Source organism: Harpia harpyja, chromosome Z (genome assembly GCF_026419915.1).
Source record: "Harpia harpyja isolate bHarHar1 chromosome Z, bHarHar1 primary haplotype, whole genome shotgun sequence".
In the NCBI taxonomy this organism is placed as follows: Eukaryota; Metazoa; Chordata; class Aves; order Accipitriformes; family Accipitridae; genus Harpia; species Harpia harpyja.
Window position 1 is genome coordinate 24,591,477 of NC_068969.1, and position 25,767 is coordinate 24,617,243.

Below are 25,767 nucleotides of genomic sequence, written 5' to 3' on the forward strand. Positions count from 1 at the left end.
CCACAAATAATTGCTCAGAAAAGACGGGAAGAAGCAAATAAATGCTAGGGCTGTCTCCCTTTGATGAATATTACTCTTAATATTCCCCAGCAACTTTGATGCTGGGCAGGACCCGGCTCTCGGGGATGCTGAGGTGCGCAGCAGCGCTGAGACGAGGAGGTGCAGTGATGGAGGCACTCACGGCATCGCGCCTGGGGGCGTTTGAGGGTCACTGAACTTTTCAGCACTGGAAAGTGGGCACAGCCCTAGAAAGTGCGCTATTTTAAATACAAAGGCAAAATCCCCCAGACTGACCCCGTCTTTTAAGCTTTAGCAATTTGAGGCATATCCAAACCAGCTCCTCTGCCAAATGGAGAGGGTGCTGAGGGAGCCTGAAACCAGCCAGGACGCAGGTCCCCTCGCCACGCCGAGGTGTGCTGCAGCCCAGCACCGCCCGACAAAATCCCTCCTCTGCCCACAAAATGCCAACGCTGGCATCACCCCCGGGGACACCCACAATGCTGAGGGGGGCTCGGCTGCAGCTCGCGCTCCAGACGTCGGCACTGCGAGGGAACGGCCACACAGGGCGAGGGTGCCACCCGCACGTCCGACGCTGCAGGACCAAACCACCCTGGATTCCTTCCATGAGCTCCCGTATTTCTGACTCACAGCAAAGCCGTGCCTATTATTACAAGAGCACGTAAGCTGTCATAACACGTTAAACGGGAGACTATCAGCTTTTTGTGGTCCGAGGCCAGGCATTGGGAAGCCCATGCTGTAACACCAGGTGGATGTGATGTACGCTACCAGGCTGGCTTTCTCCTACACCCATTTACAAGTACATGTTTTTAAAGTGTTTCCTGAACTGAGTGAAGGGTCCCCCACGCACACCACGGGCTGGCTTGCAGTGCTCAACAGTGACCATAAATCTCTTCCATTTCCAGAGGAACAGTCTTGGTCCATCAAGTCCAGTGATTTGCCTGAGGCAGCAACCAAGACATAATAACTCCTGAATAACTGATTTATTTTTAGCCAAACAGGGAACGATGTGTGGAGATGGCAGGGGAAGGACAGGATCCTCCCTGACCCTTGCAGTAATCAACTCACACCCTGAAGCATGAGATTTGATTATTTCTAATCAAAGGTTCCTTAACTATAAGTATTACAGAGCCAAATACTATGCAGTCCTTTTCAGATTTAGCTATAGTTAATTAACTCTATGGTCCCCGGAGTACGTTTCTTTCTGGAGGATTTTTAACCTACATTTTATTTTGCTCCTTAGTCTCTCTATAGCATATCTCTCCCTCATGTGTATTTTCTTAGGGCTTTTTAATGGGTTTTTTGGTTGTTCGCTGGTTTGGGTTTTTGGGGGCCAGGGGTTTTGTTTGTTTGGGGAGTGGTGGTGATGTTTTGGTTTTGTTTCATTTTTAAGATGAATGCATTGGTAAGTTAATCTTTTAAAGGACATTAAGACCTTGAGGCTATTCTTTCAAGCTACTGGGAAAAGCAGCCCACAGCGTCAAGAAGAAACTCTTTTCCCTAAAGGAAAGTACTGTTGCTTTTTTGTATCAAGCTAACAAGCTCTATCAGACAAAGACTGATCATAGTCTTCAGGCAGTAAAATCTACAGGCTGCATGACACTTCCAAATCATAAAGCAATCAGCACATGCTTAATTAATTTAGCAAGCCAATTCCAATGTCTGTGATATCCATGTGAGGAATAAATTGTTTACTATGTGCAAATTTTGGCAAAAAATGTAGTTTTGCCGTATTATTAAAGCCACGACTGGCAAAATTTAAGAAACATATATTGGTTGGATTCTTTCAGTTTAATATAGTACTCTAAGAACAGCTTAGTTATTAGAGTATGATGATTTATAGTTCTTGTGTACAAACAGGTAGCTATTATTAATAACCTGCATGTAGAAGAAGAGTAATATAAGTTTATTAAACCAGGGTAATGGTATATGAAAAAATTATGTCAAATTTCTGAAAGGAAATCAAGCAAATGCACCTCTTTCCCCTCCTCTCTTCATCCACAGAAGCTCTATGTTGATAAAGATCATACAAATCTAAACCTTTTCCTCCATTTAGTCTCTTAAAATGCATGAAGCTTTTAATGGCATATGGACATTCCTGGTTTTATCACCCGTTTCCACTGACAACCTCTGCTGTGCCCAGGCAATTCACATGCCAGGACTACAGCCCGGGGCTCTCTGCAAGCTCAGGCATGTTTTGTTGCACCCACCGCTAAAGCTCGAGGGTTAACTCTGCAACCATGGCAGATGAAGTTTTTGTTCTTCACCGACTCAGGGCACCGCAGGAACTCTGGCACCCCAGCCGGCCTTGCGTCCCCTGCGCACGTACAGGAGTGCCACTGTACGTCACAGACGGTCACCGGCATCCACTGCAGCCTCCCAGCGCAAAGCACTTGCGCTCAGGTAGCTGTGTGACACCTCTAGTTCCTCATCTCACAGCTGTCTGCAAAGTGAGTGACAGCACCTCCTAAAAACATGTATTTTCTATTTCCCAGCGCTCCCCCCGGCGGCAGGTAATGCTGACCGGCTTGGGTGCTGCAGGCTGCCGGTGGCATTCCCAAACTGTCGCCTCTGCAGGAAACCGGGCAACAGGGACACAGCAGCCGTGCAATAAAGAGCACTGAGCCTCTTGAGACAGCCTAATTCCTCCTGATGGAAGCTGTTTATTCTTTTTATTGCTGCACTGTTGACTTTATTTGAAATACTCTGAAGCCAGATCTCCCAGCTGCAGACGCACAGCATGGTAAGCTGCCTGCGGTACAGGCACTCCTCCATGGGAGAGTGTGAGTTTTGAGTTACAGATACTGCTCCACATGATGGTGCGGTGATGGCGATGCTTTGCATGGAGTTTCCATGATAAAACATACCTGGCTCTTAGGGCTGGCAGGAGTCTGCTACATGGCAGAAAGCCCACTCAGAGGACAGCATGGGAGGAACCTCTGTGCCTTTGTGGAACTGAAAGGCTCTTTATGCTAGAAAAATTGCTTCAAACAGAGCAAACACCCAAAAGAGACCCTCTGCTTGTATAAATCGGTATCTCTTCATTAAAGCCAGCGGCATCAGGCAGAGCTACTCAGGCCAGGGCAACGTCCCCATGCAATCACAGAGGGAAAGCACCGCACAAAGCCAAGCTGCAGCCGGCGCTGGCTCTGCAGGCACAGACATGCCCAGGCAATTAGCCACTGATGGAAACGACAACAACATGAGCTGCAGGAGATGCCTAAAAATAGATCCTAATAAAGTGGTCTGTGGCTTCAGCACCTTTCAGTCTCCCTCTTATTCGGGAGGCTGAACCCTGCACATGAAATACAGCCACGGTGTCCAACAGCCCAGCTCAGCCAGTCCCACCGCCGAGGCTGTCGGCATGGCATGGGGCCACACGCCTCACCCAAGCAAGTGACAAATCCTGGAGTAAAACCTGAGCATCCCAGCTAGCCTGCCATCCATCACTTTACTTACTAGGTAACACCAGCCTAACTCCTAGTCCTCCACAGTACCCAGCGCTAGCTGGAAACAAACAGTTCTCCTTATCTGCCTGCTCTGTTGCCTTTTTTCCTCATATTTTCTTTACTCTTTCTTTAAAGATATATTATGCATTTATAAATATATTTTCTGGCCTCTACTCTCTTGACATTGCTGCAAAACCTAGAGCTTTACTGCGGGGTAAGTAAAGCCAACTGAAGATTTTTGGCATGCAAATTTTGACTGCTGTTTCTGTTTCCTAACTTGACTAAGTATCACTTGGCCGTGTGAAAAATGACAATGTCATCAGCTAAGTTTTCTAGGGACCAAACAATTTGGCAGTAACATGTAACATTAAATTCCTCATAATTCCCCTCCTCTACTTGCTTGTTTGTTTCGGATATGGCAAACACACCAACCCATAGAGAAACAAGCTGCTGTTTCAAAAGGATTTACAGGAGCCTGAACAAGTTTTGGTGGATCAGTACATATTGACACCAACCATTACATTTTACTCTGCTAAATCTAGCAGTATCTTTCATGTGACCACTTCAAAATATTTTTGAGCCATTTCGCACTGAACTCCAGAGGGATGGATAAGCAGCTTTATCTCCACTTCACATACGTGGCCAAAGAGATTAACTTGGTCACATAGTTAATGACAGAAATGAAAGATGAACCCAGGCGTTTTAATACAAACACATGCCTCTTTTGAGGGAAGAGGCACAACGGTGTACTTTAAGTCCAAGTCTAATTTGATCTGTCTCTATATTCTTCACTTCTTTTCTAAAGGACAAAACAAAAAGGCCACTGGAGACAGAGGGAGGGATAGATGCGCTCTGTGCCACTTCACAGCTCCTCTGATCAAGTTTTACATTTCTCATTAAAACCACAGCCCTGGGAGGACTCTCCGCCTTCTCCCAGAGCAGCTGGGACCCTCTTTCTCACCAGAGCGGGAGATTAGCAGAACGGCTTTGTTATAAAAGTCACTACTCCGTGGTGACGCTGAGGGCACAAGAAATGTCAAGGCTGTGCCTAATAGATGACACTGAGACATCTGGGATTTGGGGGAAATGCTGCTAAATTAGCTGCTCCAGTGTCCTGACGGTTCAGATTTGCGTGCAAATCAAAAAACTGCACATGGCAATTTGTGCTTGATATGAAGGGTGTGTGGGAGCCCCCCATCACCCCTCCTATGTCGCAGAAAGACAGCCCGCTATATCGTTAATCACCCCCCTTGGTGACGTGGCGTGGAGGAGCCGGGAGAATTTGCATAACTGCAATACATGGACACTCCTAGGATCCTATTAAAGCACGTCCAGCCAGGTTTTGAGCAAAACCAAAACTCTGTTCCTACCACAAAGCCGCTCGGCACTCACTCTCTTTCTGCAGACCCGCTCCTTCTGTCGGACACAGCTCCCCCCGCACAGACACCCAGGGTCCTGCATCGCCCTGCTCTGCTCACGCTGCTGCAGCCAAGGGCTCACTGGCTCTTGATCAAAGGCAAAATTCACCTTCTCTGCTCAGAGCTCCTCTGCTGCATCCCATGAAACAACCGGGCTGTGCCAAGGGGTGGGGGACCCACGTCCTCCCATAGTACAGACCCCGCGTTTGCAAACAGCATTGTCGTTCCTGAGAGTGAAAGGCACTGTCATCTTATCGTTAAATGTACTAAGATTAAAACACTAACTTTAAAACTACATCTAAAAATACCTCTTTTCTTCATTTTTCTTTACATGGATTACACACCTACAGAAAGCCTAACACTGCTGGCTCCGACGGCTGTCTTTTCCTTCAACCACTTTCAGTACTAGCGGGATACAGTGAATGCGATCCCCTTCTTCTGGAGCATGCTGAAACCCTTCTTGCCATGCTCTTGCAAAATACATCGAATTTGTACGAAAGTCTGTTCAAATAAACTGCTCTTCCTTCGGGGATTTAAAATTAGGACACCCATGTGCAGCTCACATATCCAATATTTTGTTTTCTTTGGTGAAGAGAATATATAATTAGGGGAATTTAGCTGCACAGAGTTGAAGATGCTTTAGTTAAAGTCCCCTGAAGGGATTCCTGGAGTGCGGAAGAAAAGCCATCTGCTGACTCCAGTGGAAGTGTCAGCACGGAAATAAAGTTGGGAGAAATAATATAAATAGCCAGAACTAAAATGGAACTTGGCAACTCTCCAGGAAATCAAACTCCTCAAAACTCTATGAAAATAACAAAAGCAGAAACTCCACAGATAAATCAAGGTGTTATCATACCTTGCCATTCAAATGTCTCCATGATCAAGTTATTTGTTTTTTAATATGGCTAAATACATCTTAAATAATGAAGAGGACAAAAGCAACACGCTAAGAATATTTTATCATATCTCAAAATCTTGATATCATCAGGGGTTTTGCATCAGACTTACTGTAATTAATGCTTAGAAGAATAAATATATGTTAGTGGGTTAGTAAAAGGAGATAAACACTCCAGCACACTTTAAAATTATACATTTAGGTAATGATGAAGCCAGAAGACTAACTCGGTGCTTACAGATCAGTTATGTGCTCATTGAAGCAACTCTAGCAGGAAGAAACTCTGCATCATGCAATCTACACCACTATGAAGATGCCTGTTAAAGGAAGAAATGGAAATCCCTTCTCTCAAATAATTTAAAAGCAGTTAGTAGGAGTTGCTGATACACACCTGTTCAATTCCTACCATTACTATGAAACCTGCTTCCAGCAGTTCCTGCCCTGAGGCTATTTCATGCAAGGAGCACTTCGGATACAACTCAGCCAGTGCCTTCCCTAGTGAGGAAAGCACACGTGCTTAACTGCCACCAAGGTTGAGGAGAGCTAAGTGCCTGCTCATACTGATAGAAATTGCAGATGCATGTAGTAGAAAGAAAAAAACCTTCTGTTTCAACAACTAAAACAAGGATGTATCTGATCTTCCTAAGAGTTTATCTGTTTCAAATGCAGACTAATCGATGGGCCAGGAGGAAATCTCAGCCTCACCTGGCTTGCCCCAGGGCAAATTCTCCTACAAAGGCTCCGGAGTTTGAGAAACTCCAGCAGCAGGACATCCTGCTGTGTGGGAGCCACAGCAGATGAAGCTGTCACTTTAACGTGGAGGAAAGCACATCTGTGCAGTTCTGAAGGCAGAGCCAACATACGCAGATAACCAGACCTTAGCATGCTTGTGATACAGCATGAAAGGTGCAGAAAACATTAAAGCAGTTTCTAGTTTGTAACTGTATATTAGACATGCCTGAACCATGCAGTTCAATCCAGACTCCCCTGCTTAGGTGCTCAGGAAGGTGTTTGGTTCAGGCTGGTTCATACCCTGCAGTTATAATGAAAAACTCCATGTTTTCTTCCAGACAGTGACGAAAGAAGTTTATACGTAGCATAAATATGAATCAATTACTTTGTTGTGTGATCATGTGGCCACCATAAAGTTCAGAGGAGGCTGACTCTTGAGCATTGCCCAGAGAAGTTGTGGATGCCCCATCCCTGGAAGTGTTCAAGGCCAGGTTGGACGGGGCTTTGAGCAACCTGATCCAGTGAAAGATGTCCCTGCCCATGGCAGGGGGTTGGACAAGATGATCTTTAAAGGTCCCTTCCACCTCAAACCATTCTATGATTCTATGACTCCTGTATAATGGCAGCTCTAGCTCTGCTCATATATGCCTTCATCAACTGGTGGGAAAGTTAAATGAGTGTGTGCAGCTGGGAGTTCAAAAAATACCACAGGGAGGTAAAAAAAAAAAAAAAAATATCCAAAATTTACAGCACATTTCCAGGCCCCAGTTAAGTGTATTTTAAAGCCCCAACAAATACCCCTTCATTACCACCACATGAGAGTGCATTTAAGGACCAAACCATGCTTAAGATTTAGCTGTGTGCTTATCAGTAGAAAACGGGCAGCATGCACGCAGGGGGAGGAAGCACTTACATCAATGAGGTCAGAGACATCGTGGATGTAGTATTTACTGACAGCTGCGTTGGTGGCTGCCAGGTTCAGCAGGTAGTCGTTCCTGGCTTTAGTACACTTCAGCTTGTTTTCAGAATACTTGGCTTGTCTCTGAAAAAGCAAAACGGAGTGTCAGAGCACAAATAGGATGCTACTTTCACAGCTTCTCTTGCTGCAGGGCTCCACAGCGCCCTGCAGCCTGGGTGTGACATGTTAATTAATAAAATTTGGTATCAGGTATGAAAACAGGCACCCTTGCCAGAATGGAGGAGCTCACATCTGAACATCCCTCATACCATCAGCCAATGCACAATGAGCGCATTCTGCTCAGATGTACGCAGTGCATCCCAAGCACAGCTGCTCTTCCTTTATCTGTGCATTCGTGTAGGTTTTTGGCATCAATCAAAATTAGAGGGCCAAATTTTCCTCCCAGAAACACTGATATACATTTGGACTTGCTCCAGATTTATGCAGCTGTATCAAAGCGGAATCTGGCCCAGAGGCCCAAGCTACAAAATTCAGAACAGGACCCAGAATTCAAAACTCTGTAGGAAAGCAGATGTGCTCAGATCTGGGGCATTTGCTCAGGCAGATCACTAGTCTAAAGGTTTAGCACAAAAGATTAACCCTTCAAAGAAGCATGCTGCTAGACAATGTCCCCCTGCTGGGTAACATGCAAGCAAATGCATCCCAGCTGGGGAAGCTATTGCTTTTTCTCCAAAATTAACAGAAAAAGTTTTGGAGATCCTGGGATCTGGGGGGATTTGCTGAAGACAGAATGGAGTTAAGTGTTTTGACTAGCAAAGCCAACTAAATGCTGCATTTTAACTCCCAGACAGTCTGCAGAGGAAGAAACACTGTTATTTTATATATCTAGCCCTTTTTTTGCCTGCCACGAGTCTCTGACTGAAGGAACCCTGGGACAACTATTGTTCACTGTTAAAAGCACTTTTTTTAAAAAAATAAGTCATGAACAAACCACAGCCCCCCCGTAGCAGGGTCCCACATCTGGATCAGAAAGCATCGCTGTGCCAAGCCAGACACACCGGTGCGCTGCCCTCCTCGGCGTTCAGTGCAGCCTCTCGGGTCCCACCTGGGGCACAGTCAAGCCCCCGGTGGGACCCACAGGCCCCAGCCCGAGCAGCTGGCGTACGAGCATCTCCCACCGCCCGTCTCTGCCATGTGCTCTCGTCGGCCTCCGAGGCCCCTCCGGCCGCCCCTCTCAGCCCTCCCTCCAGAGAGCCAGCCTGGCAGATGTCACGGGTGGCCATGTGGCTCCCGTGCAGGTCCACCGCCCCCTCCAAGGCTGCACTGCCCGACGTCCCCTGTCCCCGTTCCTTACTGAGCAGTGCCAGCCCGATGTCGGGTTAAATCCTTGCTAGCGGCTGGTTTTGGCACCTCTCCACGGCCAGGAAGCAGTAAAGAGACTCGTTATGTCCTCCTCAGACTGCCCTTCAGCAAAACACACGCACACAGGAGTCGGCATCCTCCCTAACCCCTTCCCAGGGATACAGGAACGGCTGCACAGAAACGGACAGGGCTGGAGCCAAACCCTCCTGCCCTTGGGAAGCCCCGACCCCAGCCCGGCTCCCCTTCCCTTCCCTCTCACCCACCTTCTCCTTCATCTTCTCAATCTTCTTGACAGAGCTCCGCCGCTGAGGCCTGTCCTCGTGCCGCAGCAGGTTCACGCTGATGTCCCCCGACTTGTTGAACTGCTTTTCCTCCTGCTTCTCTGCCTCCTTCAGCTTGCTCTCAGCGCTGATGCTTTCTGCATGGTACATGTGGTAGGTCTTCATCACCTGAGGAAACACAAGTTTGTGAGTCGCCTGCCCCACAGCCACACAAAGCATCAGTGCATGAGAAGATGACAGCCGTGGGCAGCGTGGAGCAGTGGCAGTGAAGCCACTATGGCATTAAGGAACAATGAGGTGGGAAGGAAAAGCCCATAAAATTAACCCCATTGTTAGCCCTACTTCGAAATGGCACAGAGCTGGTGTAAGAACTGTTGTCCCTGCTCAGTCCCTGCTGCAGGGACAGGCTGAGGTGTGCCTCCAGCGCACACCTGCATTCAAAGAGCACCGTGTATCTTCCTGCTGGGAAATGAGAAATAACTTCCAGTGCTTTGCAGCTGGGATAAGGGTCTCCATGACAAGAGACTGTGAGGAGGCCAAAGTCAACCTGAAGTCACTTTTGACCCAACCCCTCTGTTGCTACACTTGAACTTGCTAAGCCAACCCATCAACATAAGCCCTGCTCTACCATCCTGACAGTAGATCCCATCTTGAAGGTGGAGGAGCTGCAGTTTCCAAGCAGAAATGGAGTTTGTCTCCTGTCACCACTCAAATCTCCTCTTGCTGCTGCCAGTAAGCACAGTTAGTGCCCAAGCGGACTTCAGCAACACCACGTCCTTTAAATTCAAGATCACCATCAGTGACTCTGGACAGACGATGCTGATCTACTGCCAGGAAAACTCCTGCAGGCAAAACTTCTACCACAGCCTTTCCTTTCAGATACAAAAGCCCAAAGGGCACACGGTGATCATTTTAGTGGAGCTGGCAAGAGGAACACATCTGCTCTTCTCTCTTTATGCCTTTAGTCACATCGTCCCCTTTTATCATCTCCCTTCAGGATTTGGATGTTTTATTTCACATTGCCTTGACAAGGCTCGAGATGCCTGACTTCTCGCTGAAGATCAGTCTCACGCAAAGTGCCACCACCGGCAACGGCACTGGGACAGGCTAGCCTCGAGGACCACAGGTTGAAAAGGAGCAGGAACCCACAAAAGCAGAGTAACTTTGCACAAGCCTTAATGAAGAAAATACAGAGTTTTCCTCAGCTGCGGTTGTCAGCAGGAACCAGGAGTGTTTAACTTGGACAAGGTTAGGCTGAAACATATGATCTCTCCTCTTGCCAAGCACAAACGTCAGCTGCAAACGAGCTCCAAATGCCACACGGAAGCCTGCACAAATGTGCCATCACTGGGAGTTGCAATTTTAGGCAACTACAAGGAATAGTAAGCAAAGGCTTGTGTCTTCTTTCCGAACTGCTTTATTTCAAAATCCTGCAAATTCTAACACAGATTCGAACCACTTATTTCAAACTGCAGTTTCTGCAGTGAAAGTCACAGGACACACACAAAACTGACAATTTCTGGGTTTTTCCTGAAGAGAAAGACTAGAGGGTTAGCTGAGCCCTCCTCATCTTCACAGTCTCCATTTTTTTGTGAAAAACTCAGAGGCAAGTGCAAAAGAAAAGTCCTGCACTTCAGCACAGTCAGGCAGTAACGAGAGAGGTTTCCCCAGCACCCAGAGAGGCCCTAATGCAATGCAACAGAAAAGCCCAACAATTAAACAGTGGTCCATATTGCATGGCTTTTGTGAAATCTAAAGGTTATGGAGAAGGTTGCCTAACCAGAAAAAGTTCAGCACAATTCATCAGTTGTTTCCATTCACCCAAGGCTACGCCGCTCTGCCGCAGGTCTGGGGACACGCTGCTGTAGCCCACTGACTCCAACGGCTCCCGCGGCTGCAAGGGCAACGCCGGCAGCCGGCGCGCCAGGCAGGACTCCACCATGCAGAGCATCGCAAGGGGGGTCCAAGCCCCGCTGTGGCCCGCTACCTTTGCACAGGCTTTTACTGACGTATTTGCTAATGACCAGAGAAACTTTCCCTAACAAAGGCCCTTCTTCCTCCTCCATAATTTATCCCTGAACATGAAAAGGTAACACGGGAACCCAGTTTAAAACTCCTCTGAAAGTCTCTTTAACAAAGTGCAAAGGACCTAACATGATCACGTTAAAATATATTCCCCAGACTTCAGCATCCATGTTGCCAAAACAGACGCCTTAAACAGCTCACTATGCCGACTGTGTTCCTCATCAGCTGCCATGTTGCACAGCTCACGCTTGGAAATTCGGGGGCTATTTCTGTTTGTTTTAAGATCTGCCTTAATTTTGAATGGGGACTACCTGCACTGCAGCAATCAGCCCCTTGATCCGCAATTCCCTTGTGCCTTCTCGGCACTTGCAATTGAGTCACACTGTCCCTGTCTTACACTACTGTGTTACAAAGAAGAACTGCCACAGCTGCGTCCCTGGGATCTTTTCTGCAAATAAGTTAATTAGCTGCAGTGGAGGGAGAAAAATATGTTCCAATGTTCATTAGTTATTTAACAACACAAGTTGTGTTTTCCAATATTAATAACATGTTCTGGATAAAGGCCATTGCCAAAATACCAGCCATAAATGGCACTGTTTGCTATCTTCAGCTAGAAGCACTTTATATTTCTAAACAGCTCATCATTAAGGTGCTGACCCAGCAGAAGAGCCAGATCAGAAACCAGGTGACCTGTGTTAAGCACAGGCTTAGGCACTCCTGAAGGCAAGGAGACCAAGACACAAGCCCAGCAGACAGGGTGAAGCAGAGATGAGCATAGCCATATGTGAAAGCCTGCCAAAGACCCCAGCCCCCTCCTCTTTGGATGGAGCCTATGGCACAACCTAAGGGACACCCATAGCGTAAGGTCTAAGAAAGGGACAAATCCATCAGGCCGATGGATGCTGACCTCCATCTCCCTGGTCTTCTACGAAAGCATGAAAGCAAACATGCTCTTTTCAGAGCATTTCTACGGCATGGTACAGAGCAATGTATCAATGCGTTTCTACCGTGTGATACGGTCAAAGATTTCTACAGCAAGACACTCGCAGAAAACACCCAGAGTCATGGCCTCCCCCATCGCAGCACTCCCGATGGAAAGGAAGAATTTCCCCCAGCCAATTTGTGTCCTGCTACACAGGGAATGATGACTATTACTATTATTTTTAACCTGGGTAGTGTATCTGTAAAAATTATTCTAATGAATACAATTCGTTTCACAGTTATTAATCTTCTTCCATAATACCTTGTAACAAAGAATTGCACCAGTTCACATCACAGCACTTCTATGGACTTCAACGCGCTGCCTTCAGCTATAGCCATGTCCCTGCATTATGGCAAACAAAGCCCATACATCAAACAGCCCATTGTTAGTGCCATACACCAAATCATACATCACTGCCAGAGCTTACAGAAAACACTACCAGAACAGTGCTCTGAGGTTACTGTTTCTCTTACCCTAACATTTTGGCTGACTTCTTCAGATAGGAATATATACAATACAGAAAGTGACCTGGGAACAATGGAATAAAGAACCTCCAACCTTTACAGACTCCAACTTGGTATCTGTCTGCTGGAGTCTGTAACCAGGAATCAAAAGAATGAAGCTGGCTTTAATTTACAGCTAAATTATTTCTGTGCAAAACTGTTCACAAGCAATTCCTACTTCAGAATGAAAGTCATCTACTTCCATTTTAATTAAAATCAGCGTGGGTTTTGGGTTTAGTTCTTTCTACAGAGAAAGTCCACAGAGTGACTTGCATCAGAACAGCAACAAGGCTGAACTAAAATCAATTTAGTTATTTTGGCTTAAGTTTGAGACAGTCAATGCCTGAGAAGCCTGTAAAAAATTATATAGTTTCCACACAGTGCACAGAATTCCCCTCTGAAAGGCTTAAAATGCAGCCTAGCCAGATGTACTATGGATACAAGGCTTGGCCATAGGCAAGATAAACGACTTCCTTGCATTGACAGCAGCCAAATGACATTTTACGAGAAGCAGCTCAGTGTCCTTTGAGACAGGGGTCCTTATTCTGTATCTGATTTTGTCAGCAGCCACAGTTATTGAATGTGGTGCTCTTGGGTGTCCCACAGGTTGCAACGAACACGTGAACTCCAGGTGAGTCCTGAAGGTGTCCCAAAACACCACCAGCACACTGGATCACCCTGCAAGCCAAGTATGCAATTAAGCCTGTTTTACCTGATGTCTCAAGGACAGAAAACTACTGACTAGAGGGAAGCTGGCTTGCACTGAACAGATTGAAGATGATCTTGTTTGCCCAACAGGGCCTGCTTTTTCTTCATGTTTCATCATCGTTTCTGAAATAAGCGTGTCTCTTCCCTGCTCCTTCCCAGCCAGATGACACAGTCGGCTTGTTATCTTAGCAGCAAGGTCAGTTCAAAGAAAACACGAAGCTCTTCCAGCCATTCCAGTCTGTTTCACCATTCAAACACATTCTGCTCAGCATGTGGGAGCAAAGCAGTGAATGGAGGAAAATCTCAGGTCCAGTGAAGACGAGTTTTGCGACAGACTCAGCGGGCGCAAAATTACTCCCTATGCTCTTCCTTGGCCAACCGCACGCACTTCAGACCTCAGCACACTTCCGATCCTCAAACTGACCCAACCATGTCCCTCAGAGTGATGCTCCTGCCCCGTGTTTGCGTTCTGAGTACACTGGTCCACAGGTATTAAGGTCGGCCCAGCCCTTGTTAGTCTCTCCTTGTTTTGCATCTGTCATGCTGCTGTTGTAATTAATCTTCATTAGTCACCACCACTAACACAGCTTGTGACATTCAGCCATCAACAACGCACTCCCAAATCTCACACAGGCTTTTTAATCCAACCTGGCTGTCCACCCACACTGCAGGTCTCACAAAAACTGAATCCTTCAAAAAACAATGCAGAAACAAACCTGCTAAGAGAAGATTTATGGCAAAATTTCAAATAATATCATTCATGCTCTGTTGTTTAGGTCCATTTTTCAAAAAGATGGAATAATATGATTGTTTAGCAATAAACCTACTGCAGTGTTATTTATGTACCAGTAACAGATACAACCAAAGAAAGGAAATATATTGTCTCAATTTTCCAACACAAGACAGACTTTATATTGCTTTGTTGATCCTAAACCACAAATAAAATAAAAACAACAAACAATTGCTACAGGGCAAGAGACAGAAGCAACACAAAGACTTTTACTACCCTACTATGAAAACCTGCTTGAAGAGCAATGTCCTGAGTAACAGCATACGGTTTCACCTGGAGGCACAGAAACAGCTCCATAACCAAAGTGCTCCTTGGAGCAGAAGATGAAGCTGAGCACACACAAGCTAAAACTTTTATGCATTCCCCAGCAGAAGGTCATGTTCAGCCATCATCCACAGGCCATCAGACTCATGTGAGCAGATCAGGTTTCAGCCACAAATTAGCACTGTCAACTCAGAGCACGACTTCTGAGCCATTTGCGCCTGGTAGAAATCACCAACCAAGCGAAAACTGAAATGGGCCTAAGGGCAACACGGTGTAGAAGGCCCAGCAGGTGAGAGCATTACAGACACCAGGGATCACACCTGATCGTGCCCAAAACATCTCCATTTACGCTTAAGTGAAACAGTTATGTGGCATGATCCGCTGCCTGATGCGGCCGCAGAAACCCTTCACGGTAGGAGCGCTGGGAAATCCTCCTCTGCTGCCGTCAAAACCAGTGAAGAGTGAAATGTTTCTAACAAATGCAAGAGGAACGAATGGGCTGTACCGCAGGATGGCAGGAGGGAGAGCAAGCCTCCTGAAGCCACTGAAACATTGAACAGACATTTTGTTCTAACAAATGACATTGCCTGCGTTCCCCTCGCTGCACAGGCTAGGCATGGGTAGGATCAGCTCATTACTCACCGTGTAAAGCTCATTGGTGACTTTCAGGAGTTCTTCATGCATCTGTAAGCCAATCTCCTTACTCTGGAAGACAAAAAGAAGAAGAGCTAAGACTGTTACGCTCACAACGTGCATTTCTGAAAGGAAAATACATTTTGGAGGGAAGAGTAAAACTGTGTGCCTTCCAACTACTCCATGTATATGCATCTTAATCCTTGTCTCCAAGCCGCACTCACAAGAGCCACCTGCACCGGTGCGGGCAGTCCTGCGGTAGCACTGCCCTACCAGGAGCACGTCCTCAGCTGTGGTCAGCAGCAGAAGCGCGTTGCCCTCAAGGCCCTGCGCAGGTCGAGCACTGGCAGCAGCAGCCAGGCGCTCAGCCCTCACTCCGAACACTCCCAGCACGCCATGGCTCCAGGGGACCTCACACCACTCCAAGGGCATCAAACTCCAGAGACGGGCAGGAGGCGTGGAAAGGGGGAATGAGATCCCTACAAATGCCCAGTTCAAACTCGGGAAGAAGAAATGAGGTGATGGGTTTCTCCCCAACTAGCTGATCAGAGGTACGCTGAAGGTCTCCAATGCTGCCAGCGTACTAGTACGCGACACCATGGCACCAGCAGAAAGAACAAAGTCTGGGGACGCTGGAGAGCTGGTAGGACAGGGATGCAGTGAATTGTTCTTCTCCTCTTTTCTTAAACCAAGCGAGGACCTGATCCTCACAAAGCCAGAAGTACTTGTTCCCAGCCCTTCCACCCCTGTGCCCGAGGGGATCCTGTTAATCCCCAGCAAAGGCTTTCACACTCATCCCACAGAGAACAAAACCACAGCAACCTCTCTCATGCCTGTAGGGTTTTTCTTTCCTCCTCTCAGCTGACAACAGAGTGGGTGGACCTCAGCAGCACAACTGGCTTCGGGTAATGCCCATCTTAAACACCTTCTGCCCCCTCGGAGATCTGCCCTCTCCTGGCTCCCCTGCCAAACACGAGACTTGCCATTCTTTGTTCTGCAGTGGAGCTAACAGAACCATGTACATTTTAATTCTAGATATTATTTTAAAGAACAAAACAGCCCCACAGCAGGAGAAATGCCCCAGGCACCTTATTTACACCACTTTAGAAATCCTGTCTAATATCCTTCCTGCTATGGGAGCTGAAAAAACAGCATCAACAGGGCTGCCAATCCACACCTGGGCTCCATTTTTTCCACTTCTAAACATTAAAACCAAAATACAGATGGCTTCCTCTTCCAATCTGCCTGTGACAGTGAAGTTTAAAAGTAAACTGGTGTTTTGATTTCCTTTAATTTTCTACAAATCCTTAACAAAATAAAATGCGTGATTATAAACATGAACACAGTACAGCAAATCCTCATGCTATTTCAGAATTGCTGCATTTTTGTTTGAGGCCGATATTTGCCCGTGGATCACCCAACCTGGGTTTCAGAGACCATGATGAGGAACATCACACAATTTTATTTATTTATCCTGCAAACACACAGGGATGAATCTAGAATTATAGACAATATTGCTTTTCCCTTCCACTGGCAGTATTTCTCTCCAGCCCACAGTCACCTCACTGTGTGGATCTAACACGTAAAGCCCTCCCCCATTTTGGGGACTTGTTTCACATTAAGACTGGCAGAGTGCACAAAAGCTGGGCCTGCTCCATAGCCAGAAGTGTTCTATTACTTGACTTCACCTATTTTTCAGCAAAACCTGCATTACTGAGTGTGGGTAAGTGGCTGTTGCATTCTCCACACTGAGCTGGCTGTGTAACTTAAATGCTACATTAACTCCCCTGTGTAACTTAATTTATATAATAAACAATTGTTGATACACAAATCACTTAGATTTGCATTCACCAGTCATACAGTATCACCTGTCAATCTATCTTGATTTGATAGATTCATTGAAGACATCTGCTGCTGGACTTGCAATTTCCAATCAACTTCAGTATTTCAGAACAAAGATTATCAGGGCTTCCTAGCCCGAGCACTTCAGGTTTTAGTTTTACCTTGATCATGACCCACCCTCCCCAATTTGTCTTCAGTAGCTCATTTTCACTATTCTGACCCGAGTGAACCAAAATATCTCTCAAAAAGAACACGTTATTACAAAATAGCTACACCACAGTTATATAATAAAGTTTCCAATTTCACAACCGCAACAGCCAAAGTTCAGCAAGCTTAGGAGAAAGCTCACTGCGAGTGTACAAACTCATGGCACCTTCCTCCCTCCACCCCCCTGTCTGCTGAAATCCTATTACCAGTTTGTTTTTTCACTTTTCTTGCCAGGCAGGATGAAACAGATCCAGTCACCTACCTCCTACAGCATGAGCATGGCATTTCACAGGAGAGGCCACAACTTGGGGAGCTGCTGAATATTTAAGCTTGGCTGCAGATCAAGTCAACTCCTACTCAGAAATCCAGTGGTTGGATGCTACTGTAGATGTGCATGCACTGCTTTCCTGCCTCCCTTGTAATTACACCCCAAATCTCTCTGTGGAATCTTCTTGGCTAGGAAACATTTATTATGGCTTGAAGATGTGTTTAAACTAAGTATAGACACCCCACCCCCCAAAAAAAAACCAAAACCAGAAAACCGAGCAGTTTCTTTCAGATTTCCTCAAATAACTCCATGCATTTTTGTGCACGCAGTCAGGGAAAACAACATCCCGTCAGCTTCTTGGATGGGTGGCTAAAGAAGCCCACGACACAGAGAGGTCTTCTAATTAAAGCTAACTGGACAACCTACATACCTGAAAAGTTTAACCTTAGATTATCAGAACTTAGAATTGAATGCAAAGAGCAAAGCGAGGAATCTAAAGAGTAAAAGCACTCTGCATTCAGTGAACATGCAGTAATTATAGTTTATCTGTGAATTAGCACCAGGGTATTTGGAAGAGTCCCATATTCAAAAGCGTGACTGATGCACGCTGCTCCCATTCTTACGTGCGCAAGGTGCCAAGAAGATGCCAATTACCAGAAGGTGCTAAGTACCCCCAGCCATCTGGAAACCTTGTCTGCTGGAAACCCCAGTCCCTCTCCCCTCCCCACCAACACCAGCAGTCACTAGCTGATCTTGAAAATCTCACTGTGGCTTGCTAATAAGCAACAGAGCTATTAAAAGCATGCATCCCTCCCAGATACATCCAGAGTATGAGTTATTTAATTCAGGGTCTACAAACAGGGGTCTTGGACCGCAGACGCCCCAAGCCTGCAGGAGTTCAGAGTCACACGTAAGCCCTCCCGCTGACCCTGCTATCACGAGTCAAAGCCCGGGCTCCGAACCAAGCCTTCCCAAAGCAAAGGGAGGAGGACGGGCTTGTGGTAGGAGCGATGGCCCAAAGTCAGCTGCAGCTCTTGCCTCTGCCCCAGATTTCCTGTGCGGCGGAGGGGAAGTCCGCAAAGCCGTAATTTTCAAAACTAATTTTAGACTCCTAAATAGAGCAACAAAAAATGGCTCAGTTGTCAGCAGTGTGTTGGTCCCATGAGTCACACTGACCTGGGGGGACCACAGGTGGGTGCTAATTTAAAACTCATTTGCTTATAGATGCTATACACCAAACACACCGCATCCTGTTGCTGGAGACCAAAGTGGTCTCCAGCATTGTCAAAAGTCTCCCAGCATCCAAGAGGGCAGCATCCAACCTCGTGATGCTGGAGCCTCTTCCAAATGAAGGCAAGCGAGAAGCTGAAGGACTCGTCTCTCCTCCAAGTTTGCTGCCTCCCCTTTTTATAACAGAGAAACTACATTTGTGTGTTTAGGAGGGACAATGCCAAAATGTCATTCCAGTCCCCTGGTACCATCCACAAAACCCAAACTCCAATTTAGCTGCTTGCTTTATGCCTTCCATTCCTACTAAAACACACAGTTGCTTGCCGGGATAGCAATGGCTTCAGTTCAGCAGGTTTGTTAAAATTCCTGTCGCTGCAGACAAAGTAAGGGGAAGAAGCAACACAGACTACTGGCAACAAAGAATGGTTATTTTAAAGACAAAGAAAAAAACTCCCTTCCAGACAGACACCACTTCTTCATTAAATCTCCATCCAGGACACTGCAGTATGGGGCATAATTAAATTTACTGTCACGGAACGTAATTAAATCTCACACTGGGGAATAACGCAGCACGGCTACTTTGGACATAGGAATGCTCCTTCTCAAACATGTAATTTCCTGTATTCCATACTTGGAAGCAGCAGCAAACTTCTTACCTTCTGCCACAGCAGGAGGAAAAAGGAGAGAGAACACCTGCCTGGCCAAGGGGGCCGGCGGTGCATCCCTCACCCAGGGTTTGCCTCTGCCAGGAGGATGTGCTGTGAGATTTCATGGTGACAGAGACTCACTCCGACAACGGATCAAGTCAGATCTCTGCAGTGACATATCTTAGCATCTCCATTTATTGCCTGCCTATTAGCAACATTAACACATTTGCCTTGATAATCTCCTCCAGCGCCAGGAACGTGACTCACACAGGAAGCTCCAGGGAAATTTGCCCAATTGAGTTTTCTCCCTCTACTTTCCTCATTAGCAGGGCTTGCCTGTGTGCCGGAGCAGACGGGGAGGCTGGCTGTCCATTTCAATTTCACAGGCTATGCTGCAGACCAGGGATGCTCGGACGGAGGACACTGGTCCCCTGCGCTGCCTGCAGAGCTCCCCGACCTACCTGCAGGTCCCTGCTGCAGCACTCCTTTGCAGAAGCTCCGCAACACCCTTAAATATCTGCACAGCTCTGCAGTAGTCGCTGATGGGACACCACTCCTCACCCAAGCGAGCAGCACTCCATCTCCAGGTCCTACATCTCCCAGGAAAGCTTCTGCTGGGAAAGAGGAGACAATACCACAGAGGCCACACTCTCCCTGCTTTTCACATTTGCAACCCAAGCTCACCTTACCACATCTACCTCAATGTCAGTGTCAAGGGCTGGCAGCGAGCAGGGGAAATACCTCGAACCCCAGCCCACCTCCAGAGCCAGTCCCAGTGGCAGCCGTGCTGAAGAACCAGGAAGAGCTGGAGAGTCAAACTCAACTTCCACTCTTGAGTTCCTGCAGCTCTGTAACCCTCACCCAAACCACCCGCCTTTCAAGCCCTGCGTGACACCCAGGGGAGACTGCGAGGAGGAGCTGCAGGCTGAGCCACTGCTGAAACGAAGCCATCCAGAGCCGCTCTGAACTGCATTAAGCCCTGGGCTCTTCAAAGCAGCCTCCGCTCAGAAAGCATCCTCTGGCTTGGTCTGCCACTCCCGGTGCTTGTGGATGCTTTTCTGATGGAAAACATCTTGGGCATCAACCACGAGACCTGGCATGCCGAGGTAAACAAAATGAGAGAAACAACAAAGGTTTTCATGGCATTCACTGGCCCCAGCCTGGCATCTGCAAGGTCACACCTGCAGCTGAGCTACCCATGTGTGCTGCAAAGAACCAGGACAGCCAAAACTCACCCCATCCCAATGCGCAGGCATTAGCACAGACCAGGGGGCATTTCAGACGTGCCCAACTCTCCACATGAGTCCAGAGAACCAACTCAAATACATGGCAGAAGTCTGAAGGTGAAGAAGATGCACCCCATCTTTCATGTCTTGTACCAAGAGATTCAAAGCAGTAGACGTGAGGATTTCTTGGCCCATTTTTAACCATGCTGACCATGCACCCCAAAGGCACCTGCAACTATCTAACCAGCGACACCGTGGCATTTCTGTGGCAAAGATCCGTGTTTCTCTTTCAGCTTGGATACACAGCTCCTGGTCGCTAGATGATGTTGTGCCCAACTCAAAAATCGCTCTGCAGAAATTCATTACCCTGCTTTGGAGAACAGTAGTTTCTGTGCAGCAAGAAGCCATACCCACTAGAGGACAATTGCCCTTTGTCACTGCAACTATAACCAGTCGGTGCAACAAGTAAATGATGTCATTACTGGGTCTTTTTATAAAAAAGCTGGGACACATTTAAAATCCCCATGGGCTCCTCCTTCACTGTAAGAGCCACCAGCAGCAGAGCCCCCAGCCTCAGTATTGCTAATGAAAGATGTTGGTCTTGGGTCTCTAAGCTCCAGCAAACTCCCACTATGAAAACTGCCATATATATATATCTCTCTATATATATCTCTATCTCGTGGCTTCAGGTTACAGGGTCACAGAAGCAGGGCCAGGTGTCAGGAAAACACCCAATCTACACTGCAATTCCTGCCCTGACATCATCCACACCAATGGGATGCAGTTGGAGCCCTCAATTATACCTATACATTAAATACTGGATTCTGAAGCATTTCCAGGAGAAGAAAGATGCACAGTTTGTTTAACTGCTAGGATAAAATACAAGGCAGGGGGGTGGGAGGGTTGGGGGGGGTGCAACGGTGTTGGATTATAGCTGTGTAAAATTACATGGCTTCAGTGCATAGGGGTTCAGCTGAACAACTTGAGTTCAGGGGGTGAGCCAAATCGTACCCTCACGGAGCCAGACAAAGACAGGAATTTCTATATTCCACATCTGGGAAGGGTAGAAAAGGAAGGGGAAGAAAGAAAACAAATCACTGGATGGGAACAACTGTCCATTTTGTAACAAAAGAACTATCGAAGTCCAAATCCAGATTCGACTCACATTTTGTAAATGGTCCCTGCTCTTACAAATATCAATTACAAGCATCTCCACACTCTGCCTCGAGACCGGCTTTGGATGAATCCCACAGTTCAATATATTTTTTTCTGCATGTATTCAAGAAGGAGACAAGTTTCCGCAGTTATAATTGGGATTCTTTTGGATGCGATTCAAAAATACTTGAAAGGCCAGCAGTGGATTGGTTAACTGACATCTATCACTGTGCTTAAACACACATGATGCCAAGACTGTCTACAGACTCTCCTGAAGACAGGCAGGCTTCTTCTCTCCAGAGTTCTCCAAGTCTCTGTTCCCAAATTCGTGCTACCCGTGACGATCCTGGGGGACACGGCACCGTCACAGAGCAAAGCAACCCCTGCCAGCTCCTGTCCCCAGACGATGCCTTCTGTGCCCCGACCCAGGGGCCAGGTCCTGCCAGCCAGACCCCTCGCGTTACCCACTGCGTTGGGCTTGCAGTCCTTCACCCTCGCACCGCTGCTGCCTGATCCCATCCCAACCGAGCGTGCCTCATTAAGTATTGATGCAAGTGTCATAACACAGAGATGCTCTGTCACTTGATGCCATCAAGCACAGTGGCAGTCTGTATGTGTTGGGAGGGAAAGAGCAGAAAAAAAAACCAACAAGGTTCAAGATGCGAGCATGCCATGGATTTGCAGGGGATTAATGATGTTTTCTGCTCTGTTCCCAGCAGTTCCCAACTTTTGATTTCTTTTCTGACCGCTAGCAAGCGCTGAGCTGGCACGCTCAGAGCCTGATGCTTTAACCCCACCATCCCATCCAAAATTTAGGGCAGAGCCCAGTCTTATGCACCCAAGTTGGAAAGTTGCTCTTCCTTATGTGCATCACTTAACATTTATCTACATATGATTCTATGCACTACTTTATTACCAAATTACTTAGGAACATACATAGTCACAAAAATATAATCAATATGCACATAGATATACGTATGTGTGCATTAAAGGCACTGTTGCATATATTTTATACAAACACACACTTATTTAAAAATTGTTGCTTCTGTATTTAATTCCTTTATCTGCCAACTTCAGGAATTCAATCCCCATCTCTTTTTTGTATTTTCATTATAAGCTTTACCCATTTCCCTTCTTGGCTTTGCTGGGCTTTTTCTAACTATGGTTTAGGGCCTATAGTTTATTTTTTTTATTTTCAACAGTTTTATTTTCAATTATTCTAGTTTTCTGTTCTCCTGGGATTCCAAACTATTTCCGCATATCAGGACCACTTTACTAACAACTTCTCCTTCCTGCAAAAACATAAATACTTTCAGTAAATAATGTTTCATAGGTAACATGCTATTTCCCTAAGTACAAAGAGTTTCTCCTTTTAGGGTATGCTGAGCCAAAGAGTCAGCTCAGCCGCTGGATATATGTTGTCTGCAGTGCCTATGGACAACCGAAGTGGGTCCACTGATTTCAGCGATGTACCTTGATTCACCAACATAACATCTGGCTTTATAAATTCTCTTCGATTCTGTGTTAAAATTTTCAGGAAGGAGTTTAAAATCCTGGATGCAGAAAATATCTCATTTCTACCCCACCAAACCTCATCAAAACCCCAAACGCTACCATCACCATCCCAAGAAGCTAGCCCTTGCTGAGTCCCCCGTGGACTTCTGCAACTTGCAGTTCAACTCACCTCCCCGAGGGCTGCAGTCTCCTCACTTTCAAAGCTAACAAAGTTGCCACTAATTAAGCCAAAAACGAAGTGATCCACAAGCAGAAGATGCCAAGCTCCCCAACCCAAGTGTCACCAGCCTTAGCTGAGCCTCCACAGAAGAACCACCAACCTGCAGCTCACCCCGCAGCCCAGACACGAGCTCCTCAGCTCTGGAGAGATCACGGCTTCCCCCGGCAGCAGAGCAGCCAGCCTCGAGTACCGCTGCAATTCAGAGGAGCAACTGCAGCCACAAATGCCCTGCAAAGCTGTCCTGTCACCAAACACAGCCACAGCAGGGATCCCGGCTTGGACCACAGCCTGCAAAACCAGATTTGCCAATGGTTGAAGAAATGTGATCTAGCTTCTCCTCTATCTTCGATAATCACCTTATACTTCCCGTAAGCCCTGCTGCTGAGGCCAGTGCAAGCCGTCACTGACCTCGGCCGAGGCAAGGTCAGACCTGGAGCTGGCTCAGCTAAATGCCTCCAACTCAAACACTAAAAACTCAATCCCCATTAGCTCCTACTTCCCTCTCTCTTGGATTTGGGTAAGCCAAAAGGCTTCCTGGCCGGCCACGGCGAGAGGTGTGTCCGAGCAATGCACGGCCGAATGCCAGGGACCTTACGCTGCTGGTCAGCGGGAGGGCAAAACACTTGGGTGGAGATGAACAAAACACAATGGCCCAATTTACTGATGAATGACCCCCGCTGCTGCCAAGCGCATCCAGGGGAGCCGAGGGGAGAAGCAGCTCAGCACCCAGCATCTTTCTTGGCAGATTACCACCACGCTGATCAACTGCTTCTTAGTTATGCGCATCCTCATACCCCAGATATTACATCCCTGTTTCTTTGCCAAGATTGTTTACATTTACATAATGAAAGCACAACGCACAAAACCTTCCAGCTCCTCCGTGTACCCGCAGCATGTCACAACCCATTAATAAATTCTAGATGGGAGGAATTAAAAGTGACATCTCTGGAAAAAAAATGTTACCCTAATTTACCATCAAAGAGCAATCTATAACAAAACCGAACAGCTGAACCACAACTGCAGATGCCTTTAACCCTTCTGGAGCTGGTTCATTTGCCCAACGATCCTGTACAGTACAGTCCCCCCAGGAGGAGTGCTTCAAGCACTTTACTCATCATACTCGAAACCAGACTGGATAAAACAGTGGAAGGTACCTCCTCCGAGCAATCTCGTACCAGCTGCAAGGCTGGACTGGATGTCTTAAAAAGCCTTTTACCAGGATGGTCATATTCCCACACATGTGCCTAAGGCTTCCCACCAAACACTGCTGTGAAGTGGGAAGCGCAGCCCCAGACCCCTTTTGGGCACGGTGTGCAATAGGTTAAGAAAAATAAATAACCTGAATATCCCCAAAAGTGGCAGCTTCCCTATCCACATTAAGGACAAACGATGACACAAAATAGGCCTTTTCCATGATTTAGCTGAGCATTATTTCCAGGGCCAGGTGAGTCCTGCTACAATTTAAACCTCCAGGGACAAATGCAAGTGAAATCACAGATCCCCACAACTCTATTGTAAAGCCTCCTTTTGATTAAAAGCAGTTGCTGGCTTTGGCAGGCTGCAGATGGAGTCAGTGCTACCTCATCTCTCCTGGCAGAAGATGGGGGAGGGAGAAACAAGGAGCAACAATTTCTATAGAATCTAAGTGTTGGGCCTTAAAAGTTGAAATCTAAATTCAAAAAAGAGGTGGGGGAAGAGATGGATGAAAAGCAAACACAAAGAAATAATTCTGCTGAATGGATGAAACACTTTATCATCTTGTCCTGGCTGAGGACTGACTACAAGAAAACATTTCAAACACTCTATTTATGTCCTTGTTTGAATGTTGACTGGATTTGTCCTATGGTTCAAAGTGAGATACACCATTCACAGACCTAGGAAAGGTCAGCGGAAGTATAGTCTTAATATACATCTCAAAAATGGCTTCAGAGTAAAATGCAAATGGAAGGGAGATTTTGAGACAGACTTAGAACTGAACTAACCAATATATCCCAAATCTGTCCAATTTCTGGAAGCCAGAAGGACAGGAAAAGGGATGATGTCCCATATCAGATCAGCATATCCAAACCTGACCTTGCAGTTTAATTTCTAGGTCAGATCTATAAACTAGAGGAAACTGGCCATAAAAATATCACATTAAATTTACTCTCCAGTCAAGCTAAAATTTCGAGATAACCACTGATCTGAAGCCCTTCTCCTGTTTGGAGAGGCAGCCATCCCAGCAGGCTCACCCTGCTCACTAGCTGCAGTTCTCCAGCTACCCCTGTTGAAAACAACTGAAAAAAATTAAGAAAAACATAAGAGCCATAGAGCCAGGCGAAATGTCCACCTAGCCCACCGTGGTATAACTGAGGGCAGCCATTAGCGAATGCCCACAAGTGGAAGAAAAGGGCCAGTGATGCCATCGAGCACGTTCACGATGTGACTAGATGCCGGACCGTGATTCCCAAGCCCAAAGTTGTGTTGGCAGTGGGGCTG

The 25,767-nt window shown here is 46.8% G+C and overlaps 1 protein-coding gene across 5 annotated transcripts in view; it reads right to left on the reverse strand.

The window, feature by feature from the left end:
- Positions 1–25,767, reverse strand: part of SRGAP3 (SLIT-ROBO Rho GTPase activating protein 3) — a 175,811-nt gene that overhangs the window by 35,757 nt on the left and 114,287 nt on the right. For all 5 annotated transcript variants that reach the window (XR_008233399.1, XM_052776314.1, XM_052776313.1 and 2 more), the window contains 3 exons: positions 14,989–15,051; positions 9,057–9,242; positions 7,426–7,554 (listed from right to left, as the gene is read on the reverse strand). Coding sequence is in view for 4 of the 5 variants with exons in the window: in XM_052776314.1 (XP_052632274.1) it covers positions 7,426–7,554; positions 9,057–9,242; positions 14,989–15,051 (378 nt within the window). In the remaining variant the exon portion in view is untranslated. The remainder of the gene's footprint in view (positions 1–7,425; positions 7,555–9,056; positions 9,243–14,988; positions 15,052–25,767) is intronic.